Source organism: Ananas comosus, linkage group 2 (assembly GCF_001540865.1).
Source record: "Ananas comosus cultivar F153 linkage group 2, ASM154086v1, whole genome shotgun sequence".
Classification (NCBI taxonomy): Eukaryota; Viridiplantae; Streptophyta; class Magnoliopsida; order Poales; family Bromeliaceae; genus Ananas; species Ananas comosus.
Window position 1 is genome coordinate 6122481 of NC_033622.1, and position 25083 is coordinate 6147563.

Genomic DNA, 25083 nt, shown 5'->3' on the forward strand with positions numbered 1-25083 from the left:
CTCTGTTGGATAGGATCAGAGAGAAACAGAGTGAGGACCCACACTTAACAAGAATCCCAGCATCTGCTGGGAGTGGACAGGCAGGGAAGTATAGCATTGATGCCTCGGGAGTTCTTCGATTTTGAGACCGATTATGTGTGCCAGTGGATTCAGAGCTCCGCAAGGAAATATTAAGAAAGGCTCACAGTTTTCCTTATATTGTGCATTCTCGAGGAACGAAAATGTATAAGAATTTGAAGACAAACTACTACTGGACAAGGATAAAGAGGAATATTGGGAGATTTGTGGCTCAACGGTTGACTTGTAAGCAAGTAAAAGCAGAGCATCGACTTCTTGCTGATGACTCAATCTTTTCTTTCAAATTCCCACCATCTGATGCCTCAATCTTTTCTTTCAAATTCCCACCATCTGATGCCTCAATCTTTCTCTTCCTCTTCTCAACAAGTCTATCTCCTGATGCTCGAATCTTGTTTCTTCCTTTTCTCTCCTAAGTCCCACCTCTTGGCTCTTTCATCCCTAGTTATGGATGGATATTTTTTGCCATTTGAATTTATTTCTACCTAATATTTCTACTATTCCACTTTATTCATCCAAACATTATTTTTTTAAACCCGGGAATAACATAGTTCTCAACCAAACGCAAAATTGATCTCATTCTGGCTTATCCTACTAGTTGTAACGATTCCAGGAATAACAATTTTTGCTTATTACTGAACTAAACAATACCCTAGATTGCAAACCATATCTTCTATCCATAAATGATTCAAAAGGTCACCGTCTCCAATTAATCACTAGCTTTTGCTCCTAAAATGACACTATGTTTATGGATCACTTTAACTTGTATGACTTCTTAGTTTTTGTTCGCCAACTAGGATTTTCTAGCGTATAAGCTCAAATGGTTTGGTGCGTGGTATTTCCAAGAACCCATTGACTCCATTAATGAAGATAAGTTGAACTACATAGTAGCGTTATACATATCAAGTCTTACGAGTAATTTATTTTCTTAGATTTTGATTTAACTTATTTTGAGATAAATCTGGCAACATTTTTTTTGCTTTGTAAGATCCTGTTCTCTTTGATAAATTTTGCAACAACATATTTGAATTATCTTTTCCTCGAAGCATTGGCAGAACTATATAATGAAAACCAAATTAGTCCGACTATTTCAGTTTGGTTGTTTTGATTAATGAGCCAATTTGGTTCAGATCGGTTCAAAATTTCCAAATTAGTTCCAAAACTAAAAAAAATCTCGCTAAAAAGAATCAAATCAAACTAAGTGAACCCCAAAATTCAAGGTTAAAATAGACAAAATGAGGCCTATGTAACCTTCTTCTTCACTAATGTGCCTATGCAACCTAAAGCAAATGATTTCCCCCTTATCTGATTAAGCAGTGGCATAACAACAGGCTAATTTCACATCAATAAAGGGAAAACAAACAAAATGAAAATGTCCAGTGCAAAGAAAACCTATATATGCAAAGAACATATGTAAAAGATAACACATATGGATAGTTCTCAATCTTTCTAAGCTCTGGATCAGACAATTTAAATATGTCCAGACATCTTAACAATTATTATATGGCAACGTCTCTCAACCTAAATAGCATTATATGGAGTCATAAAAGATGGCAAATATTAAATGTAGTCATACAAGACAGCTAGATGACACATAAAATTGCTGATCCTTTTCTGTAGATTAACCGTGAAAAAACAGACCAAATGTATATACTTCAGCAACCTTGAAGGCATTATTAGTAGCTAACAGTGTATGACTAGAAACAGATTTCATAAACACATAAATAATGTTACCAACCACTTTACTAAATGGATAATATACCATGAGCCAGCAATGCATAATGTATTAATAATGCATATCAAGTGTTTATAAGGTAAAAGGAAAATTGAGAAGCCAAAAAGGGTAAAGGATGATAATCAAGAGAAAGTAAATTGCATGAGCTCAAACCAAGCTATTGGTTGCTCGTGTCTAATAGCCTCAGTAAGTATCTCTCTTTACTAGATTTTTCATTGTAGAAGCAATCACTTCATGAAGCTTCTACATCACTATAATAGAAAACTATGGAAATGCAGGAAACATTTTCAGCTTTCTCATATTTGAGTTGTGGTCTAGCCAAACTAATAAGATTAGTAGCTTGCATGATAATGATGGTATTGAGGACATTTTGAAGATTTAAACCTTCATACAAGAGATTGTTAATAAGCATAAGATTATTACTAGTCCATTAATTTCTTTACAAGAGATTGTTAATAAGCGATAAGATTATCATTAGTCCATTAATTTCTTTAACCTGGCCATGTCTATAAAAGAAGGATTGGGTGCATCAAATAACTACAGATAAATACAATCTCTTTTCCCAAATTTTATCTTGATCAATCAATATATATACACAAAGATAGTGAGTGCTAAAAAATTTAGATAATCGGCCGATAAAGTATTTTTCGTCATGCCATCAAGGTTTAAAGTATCGCGGCACGAGGGTGTGCTGCTGTTTGCCGGGCACGGTACGGCACTGACACACTTCCGTCCCGACACATGGTACGCTTGCATGCCGATGGATATGCATGACGTCCTACTAGCATGATTGACAAGGACTTATTTCAGTTTTACTAGTTCCAATAAGCTCTTATAATGTTATTTTGAAATATTTAATCAAATAATTATGAATATTTGCTATATATAGCTTACTATACTCATCAATTAACATACTTGTAAGCTTTTTTGTATGTAAAATACAACTATACCTAATATAGAATAGAAATTTTTACAGATTAGAATATTTAAAATGCAAAGACATCTTTTTTTCTTTCTTTTTTTTGACCATATTACAGTTTTTTTTATAAAATACAAAAAAAAATTATTTTTAAAATAATTTCAATTTTTATTTGAAAAAATTATTTTAAAATTTATTTAAAAAATTATTTTTTAATTAATTTTTTAAAAAAATTATTAGATCTATCAAAAAAATTAAGCAATAATTATATGACAAATAAATTAAATAAATTTAAGTATCTATTGATTTAATTAAGTTTTTAATTTTATCAGTATTTTCAATCTTCTAACGCAAAAATTAAATTTTATATTTGATATACCTCAAAATTTATTTATTGAGTTCGATTTTATTTCCCTAATTCGCCAAAAGTTTCGCAGTGCGACAAATTTAGATAAAATAATTTGTGAAGATAAAATAATTTGATAAAATAAATTAATTGACTTATCTAATAAGTAGATTTTCGATTTGCAATGTCTTTGGGGTGTGGGATACTTAGAATGCTTCTTGATACCCCAAAGAATAAAACAAAAGGAAGAAAAAAGCAAAAAAAGAAAGTGTGCCAGCATGGCATAGTGCCGCAGCACGGTGCTGCGTATCGCGCTAAGAGAGAGAACAAGACATAATGCATCTTTCGCCTACCTGCTAGAGCAACTTTTCTATTTGGAGAAGTAGGCAAGCATTTGACAAACAAAATCTTTGGAGCTTTTGCTATCTTAGGAAGCTGAATGAGCTGCCAATTTGAAGCTTTGAAGGATTGTTGTGCCAGTGACATGGAGTGCCGTTATGCCATCAGCAAGCACGACACAGTGACACGCCTCAATGCCTTATTACCAATGCCCGCATCGGCCTCGGTGCAAGTGGCACACAACTAGATTTTAGGACAACCCAAATATAAAGAGACTTTGTGAATTTCATTATCAGATTAAGATTCTAATTTTCTAATTTTCTTTCAACTTTTTACCAAGTAATAGGGCTAACAATCTAACTTGCTGTTCTTAAGCCAGCTCATGTTCGGCTCGTTAATAAATAAGCCAATCACGAGCTGGATTTTTTAGCTTGATATTTTAGTTAGTTCACTCGTGTTCAGCTTGTTTAATAAACAAGCGAACATGAGCTTGCCCGAGCTCGCTCGTGTTCAACTCATTGACAGCTTGATGCAACAAATAAGCCTTATTTTATTTTCGAATGCAATTTTCTTTTATTTTGTAGGTTCGTGTTTGATTCGGACTTAACTTATTTTAGTTTTAGTTGATTTGGCTAACCCAAACCCTTTTCTCCAATCAACAAAGAAACTACCCCAAAAAAAAAAAGACCTTTGGAATTCCCAAAAATTGCTTCGTCTTCTATGCATGACCCTGCGACCGTGTTGTGTTGAAAACGAAATGACAATAATTTATTATAGAAGAGCTCTCAACACTATAAATACATGGTTCTTGAAGCCTTAAGGGACAAATTTTGATGAATAGAAAATTCTACTCTTACTCTTTATCCTTGGTGTTCTACTTCCCAGTGAGATCATCGACGCTTCTTCCTCACGCCGAGATCTTCTTCCTCAACTTGATTGTTGTCACTTGTCCCTCATGACAAGATCGGTTTCTACTTTCTACCTATCCTCTTCTTCCGAGTCACTACCTCATCTTTTTTTTCCACGTTGCCGAAGTTCTACCTGTGGTATACCGCCCTCCTGGTCGATCGTGGATCCCCCGCAATCGTGTGAACGGTACACTTTTTGTATCTCTCATCTCCTGATATCCTATTATCCCCTTTCAATCTAGCCTTCCACCATTACAAACCATATTTGCCAAACAACCAAATCCAATAGCTTTAAGTCTGATAAAGCCGAATTTATCTTTTGGAACTATTATATGTATTTTCAATTGATTGTTAATATTGAAGGTTTATCATCATCTTAGTATTGCTTCAATTCGATTTTAATTTTTGGCTTGCTGAAATTTTTGCTTCCTTACTTTAATTATAGTAAAGTTCATCGGAATCGATAAATTGAACCTAGTTTATTTCAAGAAATACCTTTAAACAAAAGAAACCTGAAAATTCAATTTTGGCAACCTCTTGGTTTGCATCAATTGGTATCAGAGCAAGTTCTTTTCTTGGGAACGTTTGTTTTGATCTAAACAATTTTTCTTGGTGTTCAATTTTGTATTTCTTGTCTTCTTTTTGGGCCAAATTTTTCCAAAAAGAAAAGGCGTTACTTCTTTGATCAACTTGTAAGCATTTAGTAATGGAAGACAATAGTGAAATCCTTGTGATTGGAGAGAAGCATATGAGAAACAATAAGATTCCATAAAAAGCATACAAAATCAAATGAATAACATTCAACAACTATTGGAAAGATTAACTACACAACAACAAAATGCAGAAGAACATTCGAGAAGTGACACTGATTTTGACAATCGTGACCTGCTAGAAGAAATCCTCCTTTTCAAAATCAAGTAAATATACATCGATGGGATCAGGGCATTAAAGTGGACGTGAGTTCGAGGGTAAATTACAATCTAAAGATTTTGTGGACTAGCTAGACAAAATAGAACAATTTTTTGAATGACAAAAACTACCTGATGACAAAAAAATTAAATTAGTCTCCCTTAAATTGAAAGGACATGCCTTAGTGTGGTGGAAACAAGTTCAAAATGATAGGACTAGAAAGGGTAAAGAAAAGATTACCTTATGGAAAGAATGAAAGAAAACCTTTAAGGAAAATTTTTACCAATTGATTACCGTCAAACTATTTTTCAAAATTACACATCTTAAACAAGATTCTATGTCGGTACAAGAATATACTGAAGAATTTTACACTCTTCAAGCTCGTAATGAACTTAAAGAGGACGAAGAATAGCGAATAGCTTGCTATCTAGCTGGTCTTCGAACCCAAATCCAAGATGAGTTAGCCCTTTTAACTTTCTACAAGGTCGACATGGCTTATAGTCATGCACTTAGAGTTGAGAATAAACTTAAAAAACAAACCTTTCGTCAAGGAAGTGCGAGTGTAAAGAACACCATAGGAACTAAGCCTATCCAAGAAAACGATAGTCAAACCTCTTCAAGACCTGTTCAAGACCTTAAGAGCAAAGGAATTTTAGGTGCAAAACCCGTTGGATCTGCCATCATTTGTTATAAATGTAACAAACCTGGACATAAATCTTATGATTGCCCTCTGAGAAAATTTGATTTTAGAGCCAATCTAATAGAAAGTCAGGAAGAAAATGAAAATAGGGAAGAAACTTTAGAACAAGAAGATGTAGATAAGATTTCCGAAGAATCTCCTGATGCTACTGAAACAACATCTCAAGATCCATCGAGTCCTATCAGCCTTTAAGTCCACCCAAGATGATTGGAAGCGTCGTAGTCTTTTCGGAACCATCTGTAGCGCGAGGCAAGTTTTGCTCTCTGGTCATTGATAGTGGAAGTACTGAAAACTTTGTCTCTAAAGGCTGCGATTGGTTTGAGTATAACTAAGAACTGCTTGTTCCAAGGATAGGTACAAGTTCAGGTATAAGCAGGAACTAAACCAATTTTGCGTTTATATGAAAATTGGGTTATTCCTTGGAATAAGGTGAATAGTGTTTGGATGGTTAGATTGGAACAAGAGAAATAAGAGTTATAATTTGAAATTAAAATTATATTATCTAATTAATTCACATCAAAATATTAATTAAAAATAAATAATAAATAAATTTATTAATAATTAATAATAAAAAATAATAATTTTATAAAGTAATTATAAATAATAAATTAATAATAATAATTATCTAATTAATAATTATTATTATTTATTAATAATTAATAATAATAATTATTATTATTAATTAGATAATCCATATTATAAAGTAATTATAAATAATAAATTAATAATAATAATTATCTAATTAATAATTATTAATTATAAATAATAAATTAATAATAATAATTATCTAATTAATAATAATTAATTATAAATAATAAATTAATAATAATAATTATCTAATTAATAATAATTAATTATAAATAATAAATTAATAATAATAATTATCTAATTAATAATTATTAATTATAAATAATAAATTAATTAATTATTTTATTATTTAAGTAATAAATAATAATTTAAATATATTAATTAGATTAATTAAAGATTTTTTGTCATTAAAATTAAATTTAGAATTTAATTAACCTTGTTCTCATTCGGGAACAAGCTTGTTCCAGCAAAAAGACGGAACAACAGTTCCAGCCTTATACCAACTTATTTCAGAAACATAGGAACTACTGTTCCCGAAAACCAAACGCGGCGTTTGGGAACAAAGGGTAACAAGAGCTTATTCCCTCCATTGTTCCCGAACCAAACGCTATCTAAAGAAATAGTTGATAAACTTAAACTGAAAAATGAAAAACTTGCTCAACCTTACAAAATAGCTTGGTTTAAGGATGGGGATGAGTTTTCTGTAACTGAAAGATGTCTTGTTGAATTTTCTATTGGAAAAACTTATACTGATAAAGTTTGGTGTGATGTTATTCCCATGGATGTAAGTCATCTATTGTTAGGTAGACCTTGAAAATTTGATCGTAGCACTATACATGATGGTAGGGAGAACACTTACATTGTTAGAAAGGACAACAATAAAGTTAGTTGGTTTCTAAATTACTTACCCAAATCAAAATCTAAACCGATTGAGTCCCAAAAGCAACCCTCCAATAATGAACAAAAAATGATGGTTTTGAATGAAAGCCAATTCTCTAAAGATCTAGCAAAGTCTCCAGTGATATATATTCTTTTGGCAAAAGAAATATCAAAGAACACTGAAGTTCCTCAAGCTGTTCAACCATTGCTGAATGAATTTTCTGATATCATGCCTGAGGAATTCCCTGATGGCCTTCCACCTATGAGAGACATCCAACACTGCATTGATCTCGTACCTGATGCTAGTCTTCACACCTAGCCCATTACATGGTAAGTCCTACTGAACATGAAAGTTACATAGACAGGTCTCCTAACTTCTACAAAAAGGCTACATTAGAGAAAGTATGAGCTCTGTCCCGGTGCCTGCCCTCCTTACACCAAAAAAGGACGGGAACGTGACGAATGTGTGTTGACAGTCGAGCAGTTAACAAAATTACCATCAAGTACAGGTTTTCCATTCCAAGGATTGATAATATACTTGACATGTTAGGAGGTGCGAAGATATTCTCTAAGTTTGACCTTAAGAGCGGATATCATCAAATCCGTATTGGACCTGGAGATGAATGGAAAACAGCGTTTAAAACCAAAGAAGGATTATACGAGTGACTGGTTATGCCGTTTGGGCTATCCAATGCCCCTAGTACCTTCATGCACTCTATGAACCAAGTCTTGCGACCATTCATTAGAAAATTTGTCGTAGTTTACTTCAACGACATTTTGATTTATAGCACAAGTCCTGAAACTCACATAGACCATTTAAGACAAGTGCTTCAAACTTTAAGAGATAACAGCTTATACCTGAATATTAAGAAGTATACATTTCTGACCGACAGCCTTACCTTCTTAGGCTATGTGGTGTCCACCGAGGGAATTAAAGTAGATCCTGTTAAAATAGAAGCAATTCAAAGTTGGCCAACCCCAAAGACTAAAACTGAAATCCGAAGTTTCCACGGACTTGCGTCATTTTATCAGCGTTTCATTTGAAATTTCAGTTCATTAACTGCGCCAACAACTGATTGCCTAAAATAGGGTAACCTTACTTGGGCATCTGAAGCTGAAAAAAGTTTTCAAGTGGTTAAGGACAGACTTACAAAAGCTCTAGTACTTGCCTTGGCGGACTTCGAAAAAGTGTTTGAGATTAATTGTTATGCCTCACATATTGGAATTGGAGGCGTACTGTCTCAAGAGAAACGTCCTATAGCCTTCTTTAGTGAAAAATTAAACGATGCACGAGCGCTTTACTCCACTTATGATCTTGAATTTTACGCGATCGTGCAGGCTTTGAAACATTGGCGACCCTACTTGATTCATTGAGAGTTTATTCTTAATTCGGATCATGAAACATTGCGATATTTAAATTCTCGAAAGAACTTGAACAAAAGACATGCCAAGTGGACTGCTTATTCCTGCAAGAATACACTTTTCATTTGGGGCATAAACAAGGCATTGCTAATCGAGTCACTGATGCACTCGGCCGTCGAAACCATTTGCTTATCACTTCTTCCTTACAGATAGTAGGATTTGGGATAGTTAAGGACCAATATCAAAATGACCTTAACTTTGGTCCTATTATGGAAAAGTGTCTATCTCCTAACAATGATTCATCTTCTGATTACTATTTGGACGGTGGATATCTTTTTAGAAAGTCCAAGTTGTGCATTCCCTAGGGATCGTTAAGAGAGTCCTTGATTCAGAATTTGCATAATAGCGGGCTAGGGGGGCATTTCGAGAGAGACAAAACTTTGGGATTAGTTCAAGAGCAGTATTATTGGCCTAACATGAGTAAGGACATTAAAAGATTTGTTCAGTGGTGTAAAACTTGTCAATCATTTAAAGGACAAACTCAAAAGACTAGTTTGTATACTCCCCTGTCCATTCCCATTATGGCCTAGAAGGATATTACCATGGACTTTGTCCTAGGCCTACCCAAGATTGCACGCCAAGTTGATTTAGTTATTGTAGTTGTTGATTGTTTTACGAAAATGACTCATTTTATTCCTTGCAAGAAAACTTCTGATGCATCACATATTGCAAAACTATTTTTCAATGAAATTGTACGTTTACATGGCATTCCTAAATCAATTACCTCTGATCGAGATACAAAATTTGTTAGTCATTTTTGGATAACTTTAATGTCAAAAGCAAGAAGCAAATTGAGTTTCAGCAACCCATTCCATCCACAAACTGACGGGCAGACGGAAATAGTAAATCGATCTTTGGGTAATTTCTTAAGATGTTTAGCTGGAGAAAAACCAACACAATGGAATTTAATTTTACCTCAAGCTGAATTTGCTTATAATAGTTCCATAAATCGAACCATTGGAAAAACTCCTTTTGAAGTTTTATATGGCTGTCCTGTAGCCCACTTTCTTGACCGAGAACCAATACCTTACCCTGGTAGAGTTAGTGCAGATGCCGACTATTATCTAAAACAGATTCAAGAGGTGCAACAAATTCATCAGAGGTTGCAAGATTCCACTGTCAAGTACAAGGAGTCAGCGGATAAACATCGTCGAGGTGTGACTTTTAATGAAGAAGATAATGTCTTAATCTATTTTAGGACAGAAAGGTTCCCAGATGCAGGCCATAGTTAAACAGGAAAAAGTACGGGCCACTCAGAATTCTGAAGAAATTAGGGGAAAACGCTTATCTAATTGATCTACCCCCGGAAGTACCGACGTCCCCGATCTTCAATGTCAACGAGCTGTACGAGTACCATAGAGAGGCTCCCTCTACTGTCGATATTGATGGCTTGACATCTTGCTCCGATATTGAAACTCAATCAAATGGCGTGGAGGATATTCTGGACGTGCGCGAGTCTGCGACGCGACGTGGTACTCATTGTCGATTCTTGGTGCGTTGGCGTGGACGACCATTGTCCAATAGCAGTTGGACTTTTGAGGTAGAGTTGCGCCAACTTCGAGAGGACTTATACCAAAGCTATTAGGATGTCATCTCGACAGAGTCGAGATTTCCCCAACTCAAGGGGAATTGATGCAGCAAATAAACCTCATTTTATTTTTGAATGCTATTTTCTTTTATTTTGTAGTTTCGTGTTTGATTTAGACTAAACTCATTTAGTTTTAGTTAATTTGGCTAACCTAAACCCTTTTTTCCAATAAACAAAGAAACTATCCCAAAAAAAAAGACCTTTGGAATTCCCAAAATTGCTTCACCATCTATGCATGACCCTTGGGTGACTATGTTGTGTTGAAAATGCAAGGACGATAATTTATTCTAGGAGGGCTCTCAACATTATAAATACATGGTTCTTGAAACCTTAAGGGACATATTTTGATGAATAGAAAACTTTACTCTTACTCTTTATCCTTGGTGTTCTACTTCCCGGTGAGATAATCGACGCTTCTTCCTTGCGCCGAGATCTTCTTCCTCAACTTAATCGTTGTCGCTTCTCCCTCGTGACAAGATCGACTTCTACTTCTACCCCCTCTTTCATCTCCTAATATCCTATTATTCCCTTTCAATCTAGCTTTTCCACCATTACCGACCATATTTGCCAAACAACCAAATCCAAAAGCCTTAAGTCCGATAAAGCCGAATTTACCTTTTGCAACTATTATATGTATTTTCAGTTGGTTGTTATTATCTCATATATTGAAGACTTATCATTATCTTAGTATTGCTTCAATTCGATTTTAATTTGTCTTGCTGAAATTTTTGCTTCCTTGCTTTAATTATAGTAAAGTTCGTCGGAATCGATAAATTGAACCTAGTTTATTTCAAGATATACCTTTAAACAAAAGCAAACTTGCTTCCTTGCTTTAATTATAGTAAAGTTCGTCGGAATCGATAAATTGAACCTAGTTTATTTCAAGATATACCTTTAAACAAAGCAAACTTGAAAATTCAATTTTGGCAACCTCTCGGTTTGCATCACAGCCCTACACAGTATATCCTTGTAAGCTTCTACTTCTGTAGTAGCAAGTTGCTGCTGCAGGAGTTTTAATGAAAGAGCTATCGCTGCTTACTCGAATAACTCAATTCTAACAGAGGTTTTATAGAAAGAACATGTCAAACCAAACAGGTCCATAATTAAAAGGATGAGAAAAGAAGCAAGCATTGACTTACAGTGAAAACCGATGAAACTGGTAATAAGAAAACTGAACCATAAAGATATTTCCTGTGAAGTGCTGCCCCTCTGATCCTCAGCAACACAGAAAAAGAAATGTTAGGAAAAAAGTTCAATCTAACCCAAAACCCTAAAATATTTAACTAACAAAAAGTACAGCAAATCATTTTACCTCAAAGCAATATGCCGTAATCTTCGCCGAACAAGACGGGGATTTAAGCTGCAAGTGTTTTGGAAGTTACTATTTCAAATGACTAACCAGTAATATTACATAATTACCTTGAATCTAAAAGGAAGTTATCAACAGTTAAAAGAATGGAACAAACATAAAGAAGATAGTCAAGATCCACAAACTAAGTAATATCTACCAGATTAAATTGGAAATATTTGCTTGGTAACATCTACCTACTCATAAATCAATCTCAACCTCATTCCCCCACATTTAGAGATAGCACAAAGGCACCATGTTTAAAATAAGCTTATAACAGTTTGATAGTACAATTAATATACCAAGTCATGACAAAAAAGATTAACTATCTGACTTGACAAACAATGGCTGAACTAACGCGATAAACTATACTAGCTTTTAAGAGCTTTTTTTTTTGAGAGAGAGAGGTGACAGGCTACCCGCTTCGTTTATTCTTTTAGAAATAAATTTAGCTGGAAATGTGAATCAACTAGGATTCGAACTTGGGACCTCGAGTACCAACCACCAAGTTTTTTGTCACTTGCGCTAGAGACGGTCGGTACTGGCTTTTAAGAGTTACTCACAAAAACAACTTGTTAAACTAAGTGTAATTTATGTATCTGAATTTTGAAGCACATTATCTCAATACAATGTGTTACTCATCATATACCAACAAAAATATGTTTATCGATACTTGCAGGCCAGCATGCTTTTTTTTTTATCACATAATAGTTCAATGGAAATGGAACAGAAGTCTAATTTCTGAATCAGAATAGCACACATGAATAGTGATCTCTTGGGTAAGAGACATCTTGGTACGACAAGGTGATTACATCGTTGGAGTAGAAACCTTCAGAAAGAATGAAAATTAGAAACACTAAAGTGATAGAAGGCAAAGATTTAAGTGCCGTAGCACGGGATCGTGCCGGAAACTGGCCGGCACGGTACGGCACGGTGCGTGCCGAGCCATGCCGATGCGATGCCGGTCAAAAATTCTTGTGTGCCGACACATAATAGCATGAAATATTTATTTTCTTTAGCAACAAAATATTCTAACTTTTATTATGTCTTTTTATCACATATTTTGAATTTTATTGACGAAATTATTTACTAATTTAAAGAATAGAGGGTTTTGAGTTGTGCCATCCACACAGGGTCTGTATCGTGCCGGTATCTTGTTGGCACAGTACGGCACGGTGGATACGGCCTGTGCCGACGGGCACTTAAAACCTTGATAGAAGGGCAAAATAGCATACCCTCTTGGATTCTATTGATGAAATTATATAGTACAAGAGATAAGTCTACTATAGTAACAATGCCTACTATAGTAACGATACAACTAAAATTACATACCATATAATCCTACTCTATATATCATACCATATAATCCTACTGTAAATATGTCATAATATACAATATCCTAACATAGCATAAGATACTAAATATGTCGTAACATCCCCCCGCAAGCTAAGCATCCGGTGGTCGGATGCGAAGATTCAGCCGCGACACCAAAAACTGAGAGGACGTCAAAGGCTTAGTGAAAATATCAACAAGTTGCTTATCAGAAGAGATGTGAACCAAATCCAAATCACCAGACTGGACATTTTCTCGTAAGAACTGATGGTTAAGATCAATATGCTTCGTCCGAGCATAAAGAACAGGATTAGCTGCAAGATAAGTTGTGCTAAGATTATCATAATAGATGCTGATGGAGCGCCATAAGAAAACATCAAGGTCACCGAGTAAACGTCGGATCCAAACCATCTCAACAAGCGTCTATGCCACAGCACGATACACCGCTTCAGAACTGAAGCGAGAAATGGTAGGTTGTTTCTTAGCGGACCAGAAAATAAGATTGGGCCCAAGAAAGATGCAATACCCAAAAGTAGAGCGACGTGTATCGGGACAACCATCCCAATCAGCATCGGCAAAAACCACAAGAGAATGATTGACACAACGAGAGAGAAGAATGTCGTAAGATAGTGTCCCTCGGATATACCGTAGAATATGGTTGAAGACTTGTATGTGAGGTTCACGAGGTGTCTGCAAATACTGAGCAACAAAATTGACAGCATACAAGATGTCTGGTCTTGTGAAGGTGAGATCCTGGAGATCACCAACAAGCTGACAATAGACATAGGGATCGTCAAGAGGGCGTCCCTCATAAGAAGAGAGGCGAGAGGTCGAAAAGAGAGGACTAGAAACGGGCTTACTATCAAGAAAGCCATGGCGCTGAAGCAATTGATGCGCATATTTCTACCGAGTCAGATGAAAGACCAAAAGAAGACCGAGTAACCTCAATGCCCAAGAAATAATGGAGCGGCCCGAGATCCTTCATAGCAAATTCACATTGTAAGGTGACAATGAGAGCCTCCAAAAGAGAGAAGCTGCTGTTAATAATAATATCACCAACATATAAAAGAAGAACGAGAGTGGCAGAAGAGGAATGATAAACAAACATCGAGGGATCAGCAATACTGCCGATAAAACCAATTTTAGAAAAAAAGAAAGTGAACCATTGAAACCAAGCCCGAGATGCCTGTTTAAGACCATAGATTGCTTTGCGGAAACGACAAATGTGAGATTAACAGAAGGAGGAACAAGGTCCCAAGTAGCATTACTCAGTAAGGCATCAAATTCTTCAGCCATGGCAGCACGCCAACCTACTTCCTTAAAAGCCTCATGAAAAGAGATAGGCTCGGTAGGAATAGTAGAATAGGCAGAAGCGAGTAAAGAAGTAGACCCTGTGGAATCCTTAGTCATGGAGCGAGTTGGCATAGAATGTGTTCGAGCAGGCAGTGGAGGCGCAGAAGATGAAGGAGAGGATACAGTAGCAGGCTGAGATAGGATGATCAGAGGTGGAAGGTGACACATCAGTAGTGGATAGGAAAGGAGCAGCAGGCCGATTGGTGTGGCATTTGGTATAGACCCGGAGTTCAGGTCGACCAACAATAGCGGCAGCATTCTCATGACCAACCTGTGGAGCATCAAAATTCAAGCTGGAAGGAAAAGTTGATAAGTTCTCAGACGGTGAAACTAGTGTGCGTGAACCATCGTCAGGAAAAGGACGTGTGAAGGAGAAACCAGAAATCGCATCAAGAGTGGAAAGGCTCTCACTTAGTAAAGGTCGATTAGAAAGAAAATTTTGAAGCATTTGCAAGTTGGAAAGAGCGGAGGAAGAAGAAAACTTAGAAAGACAAGAGTAAGAAAAAACATGTTCAACAAACATAACATGGCAAGAAATAAAGACTTTACCGATGCTTGGATATAGACAGCGAAATCCTTTATATTTGTCAGAAAGTCCCAAGAAGACGCAAGTGATCGAGGAAAGAGCTTGTGAGCTGCAGTGTCCTATATATCGGGATAACACAAACATCAAAAAACTCTAACAAGTTGCCAATCAGGAGAAACACAACTATGCAGAATGTCGCATGGCGATCGTCCTATCAAAACAATGAGAGAAGGAATTCTATTCACAAGAAAAACGGCAGTTTGAATGGCCTCAGCCCAGAACTGAGAAGGTAAGCAACCTTGAAATAGAAAGCTTCTAACAACGTTAGATAAATGCCTATGTTTCCTCTCAGCAAGACCATTTTATTGAGTATAAGGACAAGAAAATCTGTGAATAATGTTATTTTGTGAACAAAGAGTAGAAAACTTCTCATTTACAAATTCAGTACCATTGTCGAACTGAAAAATTTTGATCGAACTATGGAATATGTTTTCAACCATTATTTTAAACTCCAAAAATTTGTCAAAACTTTATGTTTAGATTTTAAAAGATAAAGCCAAGAGAACCGAGAGTAATCATCAATAAGAATAACATAATACTTGTAGCCAGAAAGTAAGGGAACAGGTGATTGCCATACATCCGAAAACAATATGAAAGAAAAAAGCAGATTGAGATTCTGAATCATTAAACGAAAGTTTAACATGTTTTCCTATATTACAAGCATTGTTAACAGATAATTTTAAGGCAGAATCTGAGAAAATTTTATTGTTTTTAAGAAATGTAGAAAGAACAGAAAAACTAGGACGACCTAACCGTCTATGCCAAATATCACTATTAACCCTAAATGCAACCAGTGCTAGTTGTTACTTATTTCCGACACTTGCAGCTTTAGAAGAGAGTGGATAGAGTGATGTTCCCGAATTAGGGCATCGAAGAAGCTCCGTCCCGATTTTCTTATCCTTCATAGAAAAACGAGAAGAGTCAAACTCAAAAAGAGAATTATTATCATGACAAACCTGGCATGCGAAAAGTAAATTTTTCTTAATAGAAGGAACAACAAGAACGTTTTTAAGGACAAAGGATTTACAGGTGGAAGGCAACTGAGTTTCACCTGTGTAAGTAATATCAAGTAAATTTTCATTACCAATATGAATTTTTTCATGCCCTCTATAAGGTTTAGAAGTTGAGAGAATACTAGAAGTTGTGGTCATGTGATTAGATGCTCCAGTGTCTGGATACCACACTTTCTCACCAGGTTCATGAAGATTCATAACAGCAAAGGTTTGTGGAACATCATTAGCAACAAAGGAATGATTGAAGCGTTGTCTGCACTGAAGAGCAAAATGATTAAACTAGCCGCAGATCTGACATTGTGTGCTAGACTTCGAAATGTAAGGTTGATGATTTGAAGTATAGGATTGTTGAGAATTATTAGGTTGAGATGTGAATAGGTTCCAGAAGATCCACGACCAGAATACGAGTTGTGTCTACTGCACTGTCCTCGACCACCGCAATATCTGCCTCCATGACCTCCATGATTTCTGCGCCCACAATTTGCATAAAGAGTTTCACCGTCAATAGTGGGAGTGGCAAGTGATGTCGTCAAACTAGTCCAACGTTGAACTTCTGTTTCCTCTTGCATTAGGAGTGGATGAAGCTGTTCAAAAGTGGGCTTATTTCGGTGTGTACTAAGGGCACTAACAAAACCTTTATATTCTTCCGGTAACCCAAAAGAATGGTCATGACAAAGTTATGGTCTGACTCAGTTTCACCGATCGCTTGTAAAGCATCACCAATTGATTTAATCTTTTGCATATAGTCGCTCAGGTTCATTGAACCTTTCTTGATGTTTCGCAATTCAGACTTTAGAGAGAAAGCCGTGGAAGCAGTTTTATCAAGAAAATATGCTTCAATAATTTTTCAAGAATCATATGTAGTTTTAGGAGAACTAAGAATAACCATCTGTAATATGCTAAGAGAAAGAATGGCATTAATCCACGAGAGTATAGCGGTGTCTTCCCTTTTCCAATTTAGGTATTCCGAGTTTATAATTGTTTTCTTATCAGAAGTATCAATAGTCTGGGGCAAGATAGTACCAGTTTCGTCCACATACAAACTAACACCAAAACACTCCCAAACATTAAGACAGACTTGTTTCTACACCAGATAAATGGAATTCGTGAGTTCAAGAGGTATAAGAATTTTGATATTAACCACTGGTAGGTTTGAAAAAGAAGACATATTACCACCAAGAGAAAAATCCATCACGAGAGAAGAAGAGAGACAAACCCGACGAGTAGAAGAAAACATTCCAAGTATTCCCAGATCCAAAGATAAAATAGGAGTCAGTCAAAGTTGAACCCAGCTAGACCAAAGATGAACCGAGAAACCAGCGGCACCAAGGATGGATCAAACAGCATGAGTCCAAGTGGCACAAAGGATGATTCGAGCAACACCAACAAAAGGAGAGAACCAGCGGCAGCAAGGATGCACCGAGCAGCACCAATCAAGGCAACGCACTAGAGATGAGCCAAGCAACACCAACACAACAAGGAGAGACCGGTGGCAGCCACAAGAATAAAAATATCAAGAAAAAGAAAAACACCTATGGAGAAGGTGTGATTTGTGGTGGAAGGTGATTATGGATCAATATCTCCGGATTAGGGTTTTTGGCTTTGATACCATGATAGAAAGGCAAAAGAGCATACCCACTTGGATTCTATTGATGAAATTATATAGTACAAGAGATAAATCTACAATAGTAACAATGCCTACTATAGTAACACAATACAACTAGGATTATATACCAAGGATTTAAGAGCCTATTGGCACGGGCTATATCTACCGTGCCAACAAGAAATCGGCACAATACAGCTTCCGTGCCGATGGCACAACTCAAAACCCTTTATTCTTTAAATTAGTAATTTTCTCAATAAAATTCAAAAGATTTGATAAAAATACATAATAAATAATTAGAATATTTTGTTGCTAAAGAAAATAAATATTTCGTGCTATTATGTGTCAGCACACATGAATTTTTTGTGACCGGCACGTATCGGTACAGCCCGGCACGCACCGTGCCGGCAAGTTTCCGGCACGACCCCGTGGCACTTAAATCCTTGTCAAGGATTTAAGTGTTGTGGCACAGAGTCGTGCCGGAAACTTGTCAGTGCAGATGTACAATAGGGCACCATGCGTGCCAGGCTGTGCCGATGCGTGCCAGGCTGTGCCGATGCATGCCTGTCGCAAAAAATAAATGTGTACTAACACATAATGGCATGAAATATTTATATTTTTAGTAATAAAATATTCTAATTGCTTATTATGTAACTTTATCAAACTTTTTGAAGTTCATTCAGAAAATTACTTACTAATTTAAAGAAAAGAGAGTTTTGAGTTAGCATGGAGGCTGTATCGTGTCAATATCTTGGCATGATACGGCACGATAGACACGGCCTATGCCGATGGGCACTCAAATCTTTGGTGCTACTTCCAAATAGCCTTTTGGTTGATGTTACTGAACACTTCCATTAAGAGTCAGCTAATTCATGTTTGGCTTGATCCACCCATTAGATCAAGATCTGATGGATAGAGTTCTGCACCCTAATTAACTATAGAAACTCAAATATTCTAACTACCAATCCCAATCTATTCCCTATTCCTCTGTCTAATTGATTTCATCCCCCAACAAAGCTAACCCAGTTACTGCAGCAAAACATGATGCCCAATACTCAATGAGAACTGCTATCAACAAGCACCTTACAACAAAGCCAAAGACATCTTTTAGCTACATCCTCTTTAATTTTGTAGCATTCCTTTCAACAACTAGCATTCGTTGTCATTTTCAATATTAATGAACCTCCTAAAAATAAATAGAGTGAAACATGTGAGAATAATGATGCAGAAGAAATTAATAATGAACTACAAGGAAAAAGACGCAGTAAAAAAGTTTTAAGGTTTAGGATTATTTTGAAGAAGTAGAAGCTCTCGAGAAAAAATTTTTAGAGAAAAAAATCAAATGCAAGTATTGTAAAATGAAGTATTCAAAGCCAAAGAAAAGCAATATCTCCCAACTAACAAGACATATAGATGAGTAAATTTTACTTGAGAAACCAACCCGAAAAACCAAGCTATAAGTAAAGCTCAAAAATAGTGACATAGAATTTCCATTGTCATCATTCGCATCTACCGCATCTTATGACACCTTTGTATGGTTCAATACATTTAGCAAGGCACTGAATCCAATTTACAATAGGTGTCTAGAAACACTATTCCTATGATTGCACATATATGGTTTAATATATAGTGCAAGGCATTAAATCTCAATTTGGCAAAATGTGTGTAGAAACACTATTAAGAATGAACGTTTATGCAATACCTAGTTCTAAGATGGACTATGACCGCACAAGCATATAAAATCATAGTTCTAATTGAATTTTGGAATGGTAAGTTCATAGGTGGAAGAGTCTCTAAAAATTCTCAAATCACAATAAGAGCGTATCGTGATTTCTCTAAGGTCGTGTCTTGAGTTATTTAACAATTTGATGTTCAAAACCATGTCCAGTTGACCAGAGTAATTAGAAGGGACCAAAGTATAAAGAAGGGAAATATTTATTTAATAAGGTGAATGACCTCGAAACTTTTTGAAAATTGACTAGTTTAGCTGATAAGAAACTTTTGAGATAGCCCCTGAAGTTTCATTTTGATTCAGCTCCTAAATGACCTAAAACAAAATTCGAATTGAGTTCCAGCCTCCACTTGGCAAAATACTTCATGTGAAAATCATTTCCAAAAATTATAATAAAAATTATGATTATGATCAGGGATTAAAAGTGAGCCTTGGTGTCAAATTTGGACCAAATTGGACTTCGGAAAAATTGCATATGGGCTAGAAAGGACCAAAAACTAATCGCCCTAAACTTGAGAGGTTTAGGAGCCAAAGTGTCTTTAGAACCCAGCACTACCGCAGCACTGCCTTAATTCTTCGCCTTAAGCCCCTATACAATAGCCTCTATCATATTCTTTGTTTCTCGTCCTTATCTACCACATCCTTTTCTCTCATTCCTTTCCCTTTTGTTTACCAAATTTTCTCTGCCTAGATATAATTTTTGCTTAAAAACATTTTCTTGGAGCCCTCAAGATAGCAATCAAAGCTTTTCAAGGAATTTGGCCCAACCCCAAACCAAGAAAGAAAATGATTTCTTCAAAAACTCTCAAGTTGAATTTTAGAAATCTTCGAATTTGGGAGTTTCATAAGTTTCTTTAGGTGAAATTGACAATCCCAAATTCCTAAACACTTGATTTAAATAGGTTTTTAAATAGTAAGAGATTTTACCAAAAGTACTCGTCCAAGACTATAATAATAACTTGGAAGACGATGCAGAGAGTTAGCATATTTAACAAGGAATTTTTTAAGTAAAATCTAATTTCAAAATATGAATTTTGTAGATTTTGGAGAACCACAGGACACTTCAAAAGCGCTTAGCGGTATAATCTCTCACTATGTCTCATTTTTATCTGTTAGGTCCTGCTTCTAATTGTAGCATTGACATTAATAGATAGATTTAACGTCTCATCGGAAGCCTATCTGCTGCAAGGGAAAGACGAACCTCCTGACTTCACCTAAGTTAGAAACCGTTAAGAAGAACTCACTTCTTTATTAAATAAATTGACCAATCATTATAAAAGAGGAGAAACCACTTACTTATAGGCCTAAAATCAATCTAAGAACCCTAAAATAATTTAAGAAACCTAAATAAGGAAAAGAATAATCAAAAAATATTTCTAATCTAAGTGATATTTCAAAGCAAATTATCCTTCTGAATCTAATAAATAAATAATCATAACCTAATAAGAAAAAGGGTACAAATTTGAAACGAGCTAGTATCCGGAGTGATCGTAACAATCCTTTTCCCTTGAAACACACCTTGTTCTCAAGGTGTGAGCCTATGTACTGTAACAGTTGGTGATGGAGACTGAGTAATCTTGTTCATTTAATAGGCTCGATCATTGATGAAGTCACATCGATGTTCTCATAAAACAATCTCCATCTAAAATTTTCCCAACTTGAGTCTTTACTAGGGTGTCGCACTTCTACGGAGCCTTATTTGGCTTTGTACTTGTCAGCACAACTCGCAATAGCATTGGGTCAGTTGGTAGTGGGCCTAGTGGCAGTGTAATTGGAACGACGAGTGATAAGGGCAAGTATATATTCGTCACCCATCAAAACTCTAAAATTCATGCTATAAAAGTTTTTTTAAAAAAAATATATAAGTTCGGTGTTCTCTTTTCACATGCAACACTTCTTGGTTCCTCTAATCTTTAAGACGTAAAAGAATCTTTCTCCCGGTACGCAAATATGTGACATGCATACAAGTCTTCGACCACATATTGCTATACCTTATTTTACCATTTTCTCTCCCTAATCTTATTCTCATTCTCTTCGACCTATAATAGCAGGCTAAGTTCAGAAGATAAAATAAATATAGCAGGCTAAATAATTCAGAATATAAAATATAAAATAGATTACAAACAAACAGTTAAGGCAGCATTACAAAATGCTGAAAATTAATCCAGATATAGAATGTCAGAAGGACCCTCACTCTCTATCAGCAAAAAATTCATAACTTGGTTACTTGAGTTCTCACTATGTTCGATATCGACCATTATAATAGACTGCAAGAGGGATCCAACCTTACAGGATATGTAATCTCCACCTTAGTAATGTCTTTTGAAACAGACTTCAAGAATATCTCTGAAGGCTTCACTTGTGACAACAGGCGCAAACCTAAACTGCCAAAAATAACAGGCCAAGAAATAATTTCAAAATTGCCGTCCCCCATCATGCAAAATGAAAAGGTAAAAGCATATGAAAATTTTGGAAGGACTAACCAACCTTTAAAACTTTGATTTGATTATATAAAACACCAATTTGTTTGATTTGCAACCTGAGAAATTATTGGATGCACGTGATGCGCCATACATTGGTGCACTGGTCCTCCATCAATTCTCGATGCATCTCATTGTTTTACTCCAACCATCCAACTCGTAAGTGGGGGAAACTCGACTAATTAGATAGTCGGGATTGAACTTTTAAATGGGAGAAAAGGCGGACAAGGATGTGGTGTGGATGCAGGACGCATTGAGTGCATGAAATTATTTCCGAGAGCCATCAAATGACTCAAGTCAGTTGAGTGGTAAAAAGTTTGAAAGGTTAGGCAGTCACTTCCAAATGACCCAAAGCTCAGGGTAATTCTGTCCATCGTAAGGAACACAAAAAAAGAAAAAAGAAAAAAAAAAAAAAAAAAAAGGTAATAATACAGGGATTAGAAAGGGAAATGCCTGTGGATTTTGCTTTTGAAGGTCCCCTTAGGAGCCCTCTCGAGGCTGCTCCACGCCCCGTTCATCTTCTCCTCATCAAGAAACAAAGAAGCAAGAAACAAGAGAGAAAAGTCGAAGAAAAGGCGATTAGAACCAAAAATTAGCTAAACACATCAAAACCTCCTCACTGGGGCAACTGATCGAGCACCTTATCCGCGACGAAATCAACCACCGCCTCAGCCCTCTCCTGCGGCTTACGGCCGCGGGCGGACACCTTCTCCCACAGCACCTTCAATGTGGGCGGCGGCGGCGGGGCTGCGGACTCGGCGGCGGATGCGGAGGTGATGGCGGCGGCGGCGGGGAGCTCGAGGGATCGGCTGAAGACCCAGGCGCGGCCCCTGATGGGGAAGACCACCACCCGAGCTCTCATCGTCGGCGCCGACTTGTCTCCTTTCTCTCTCTTTTGCTTAGGAGAATCGCATGCGACGCCGACTTCGCGACAGGAATCGATAATGAGACGCGAATCCAGCCGTGGCCACTCTGATACCGCAGTATTCTGAGTTCTGACTTTCTCGAGCTCCGCATGCGGCGGCGGGGAAGCGAAGGGCCTTCTCAACGGGGAAAGGAATAAAAACCTAAAAAAAAAACGTCACTTACTTCGGATCTGGATATCGCCTCGGCCACGTTGGAGCAGCGTGCGATTCAATAGGTGGATCATGACTCTGAAAGCCGTTAAAGGGTTTAAGATTCAGTGGGTGCTTGGCTGATTTTAGAGCCAAAATTAGTATTTTCTTCGATAAAGTGTTTTGCAACTTTTTTTTTCTTTTTCTTTTTTTTAGCCAATTTGCATAAAAAATTCACTAGTTTTGTGATTTTATAAAAGTGGGTCATCTTTTTCAATTTCACAAATTCTCGCCAGATTTTCAGCCGGCTGACCAAAATGCCCCTCATCTACATCCGCCTGTTTCGTATTCTGTAAGATACGTATACCCTATCGTACAGTCCTGACGGACATTAAATGTATCCCTTTCGCTTTACGCAATTTCGCTCTCATCGGAACCCGAACCAAATCGGCCCCGCTATTCGCCAGCCTCCGATGTTTGCTGTTCGGCTTTAAGAAATTAAATTTGCTGAAGCTACATGACAAAAATTACACGGCCGACAACAGGAATAATAGTGCAATGCCAAGAAGCAACGCGAAGAGAAATTGTACGACAACCCTTCTAACATTGCATCTTTCGGCTGGTACCAATGCAAACTCCACCGCTCACATGTGCAACGCTGACATTTAATCTTCTCCCTCACATGTGTAATGCTGACATTCAATCTTGTCCCTCACCAGGGGAACCTCCCATTTCCCTGTAAGGTAGTAGTTCAACAAAAGGCTTGATCGGATGGTATTTCGGGCAACCTGCGGGAAATACATCCGAAAACTCTTGGACCATTGGAATGTCCTCTAGCGGCGGAGTCTCCCACTACTAGAAAATTAGTAATTAGTTGTATTTATTTATGCTGCTAAATAATCAACAAATACTGTTAAAAGTTTTAGCAGCATATGTTGCTAAAAGTATTAGCAGCATTTATTATAAATGCCGCCAATGTAAATCAATTAGTGTCATTAGGAACATGCCGCAATGTAAATCAATTAGTGTCATTAGGAACATGCCGCTAAAAGGGATTAAATGTTAACTTTAAATTATTTATTAGTTGCACATAAATATAATGCCGCTAATATAAATATCTGATTTTAGAAATTAAAATTTTAAAATTTTAGAAATTAAAATTTTAATTTTATTTTAAATTTTTTTGAGATGCTACCCGCTTCCTTTATTTCTTTCACAAATAAACTAAATAAACTTTGCTGGAAATATGAATCAATTAGGATTCGAATTGAGACCTCGAGAACCAACCACCAAGCCCTTTGCCACTTGCGCTAGCGACTATTAGTTATATATATTTAAATTTTTTAAATTTTAAGTCTTCTATTTTAAAATTTTAAAATTTTAAATTTTAAATTTTTAAATTTAGATACTAAATTTAAATTTTTAATTTTCAAATATCAAATATTAAGTTTCAAAATTAATAGTTTTAAATTTGAAAATTTAAAATTTAAAACAAATTTAAAATTTAAAATTTAAAATTTAAAATTTAAAATTTAAAAATTTTAAAATTTTAAATTTAGAATTTAAATTTTAAATTATAAATTTTAAAATTTTAAATTTTAAATTATAAGTTTAATTTTTAAAATTATATGTTTCAAATTTTAAACTTTAATTTTAAAATTTTTAATTCTAAATAAAATGGGATATATTAATAATTATATATTAATTAGTAATAATATTTAGTAACAAGCGCTGCTAGTTTATTATATTTAGCGGCATTCACTAATTTATGCTGCTAATTTATCCTATTTTGCAACATTAATAGTAAATTACTGCTAAATAATTAAATCTAGCGGCAATTATCAAGTAATGCTGCTAAATATATTAATTGTCATGATTTAAATAAATGTTGCGAAACTAAATATTGCGGTATTTAGCAATAAGTGCTGCTACTTTATTACATTTAATGTCATTTTTTATAAAATGCTGGAAACTTCAGCGGCATTCACTAATTTATGCTGTTAATTTATTCTATTTTGCAACATTAATAGTAAATTGCTGCTAAATTATTAAATCTAGCAACACTTATCAAGTAATGCTGTTAAATATATTAATTAGCGTTATTTAAATAAATGCTACGAGTAAATGTCGCTAAATCATGAATTTGTTGTAATGTCCCTACAAGTCTCCACCA

General features: G+C 35.8%; 1 protein-coding gene across 1 annotated transcript in view; it reads right to left on the reverse strand.

Annotated features, from left to right (window-relative positions):
* The window catches only part of LOC109706556, a 35405-nt gene extending 12349 nt beyond the window's left edge, over nt 1-23056 (reverse strand). Inside the window, exons 1-5 of the mRNA XM_020227473.1 lie at nt 22496-23056; nt 22309-22373; nt 21661-21759; nt 11721-11768; nt 11548-11617 (exon numbers count right to left, since the gene is read on the reverse strand). Coding sequence (XP_020083062.1) covers nt 11548-11617; nt 11721-11768; nt 21661-21759; nt 22309-22373; nt 22496-22717 — 504 coding nt within the window. The 5' untranslated portion in view covers nt 22718-23056. The remainder of the gene's footprint in view (nt 1-11547; nt 11618-11720; nt 11769-21660; nt 21760-22308; nt 22374-22495) is intronic.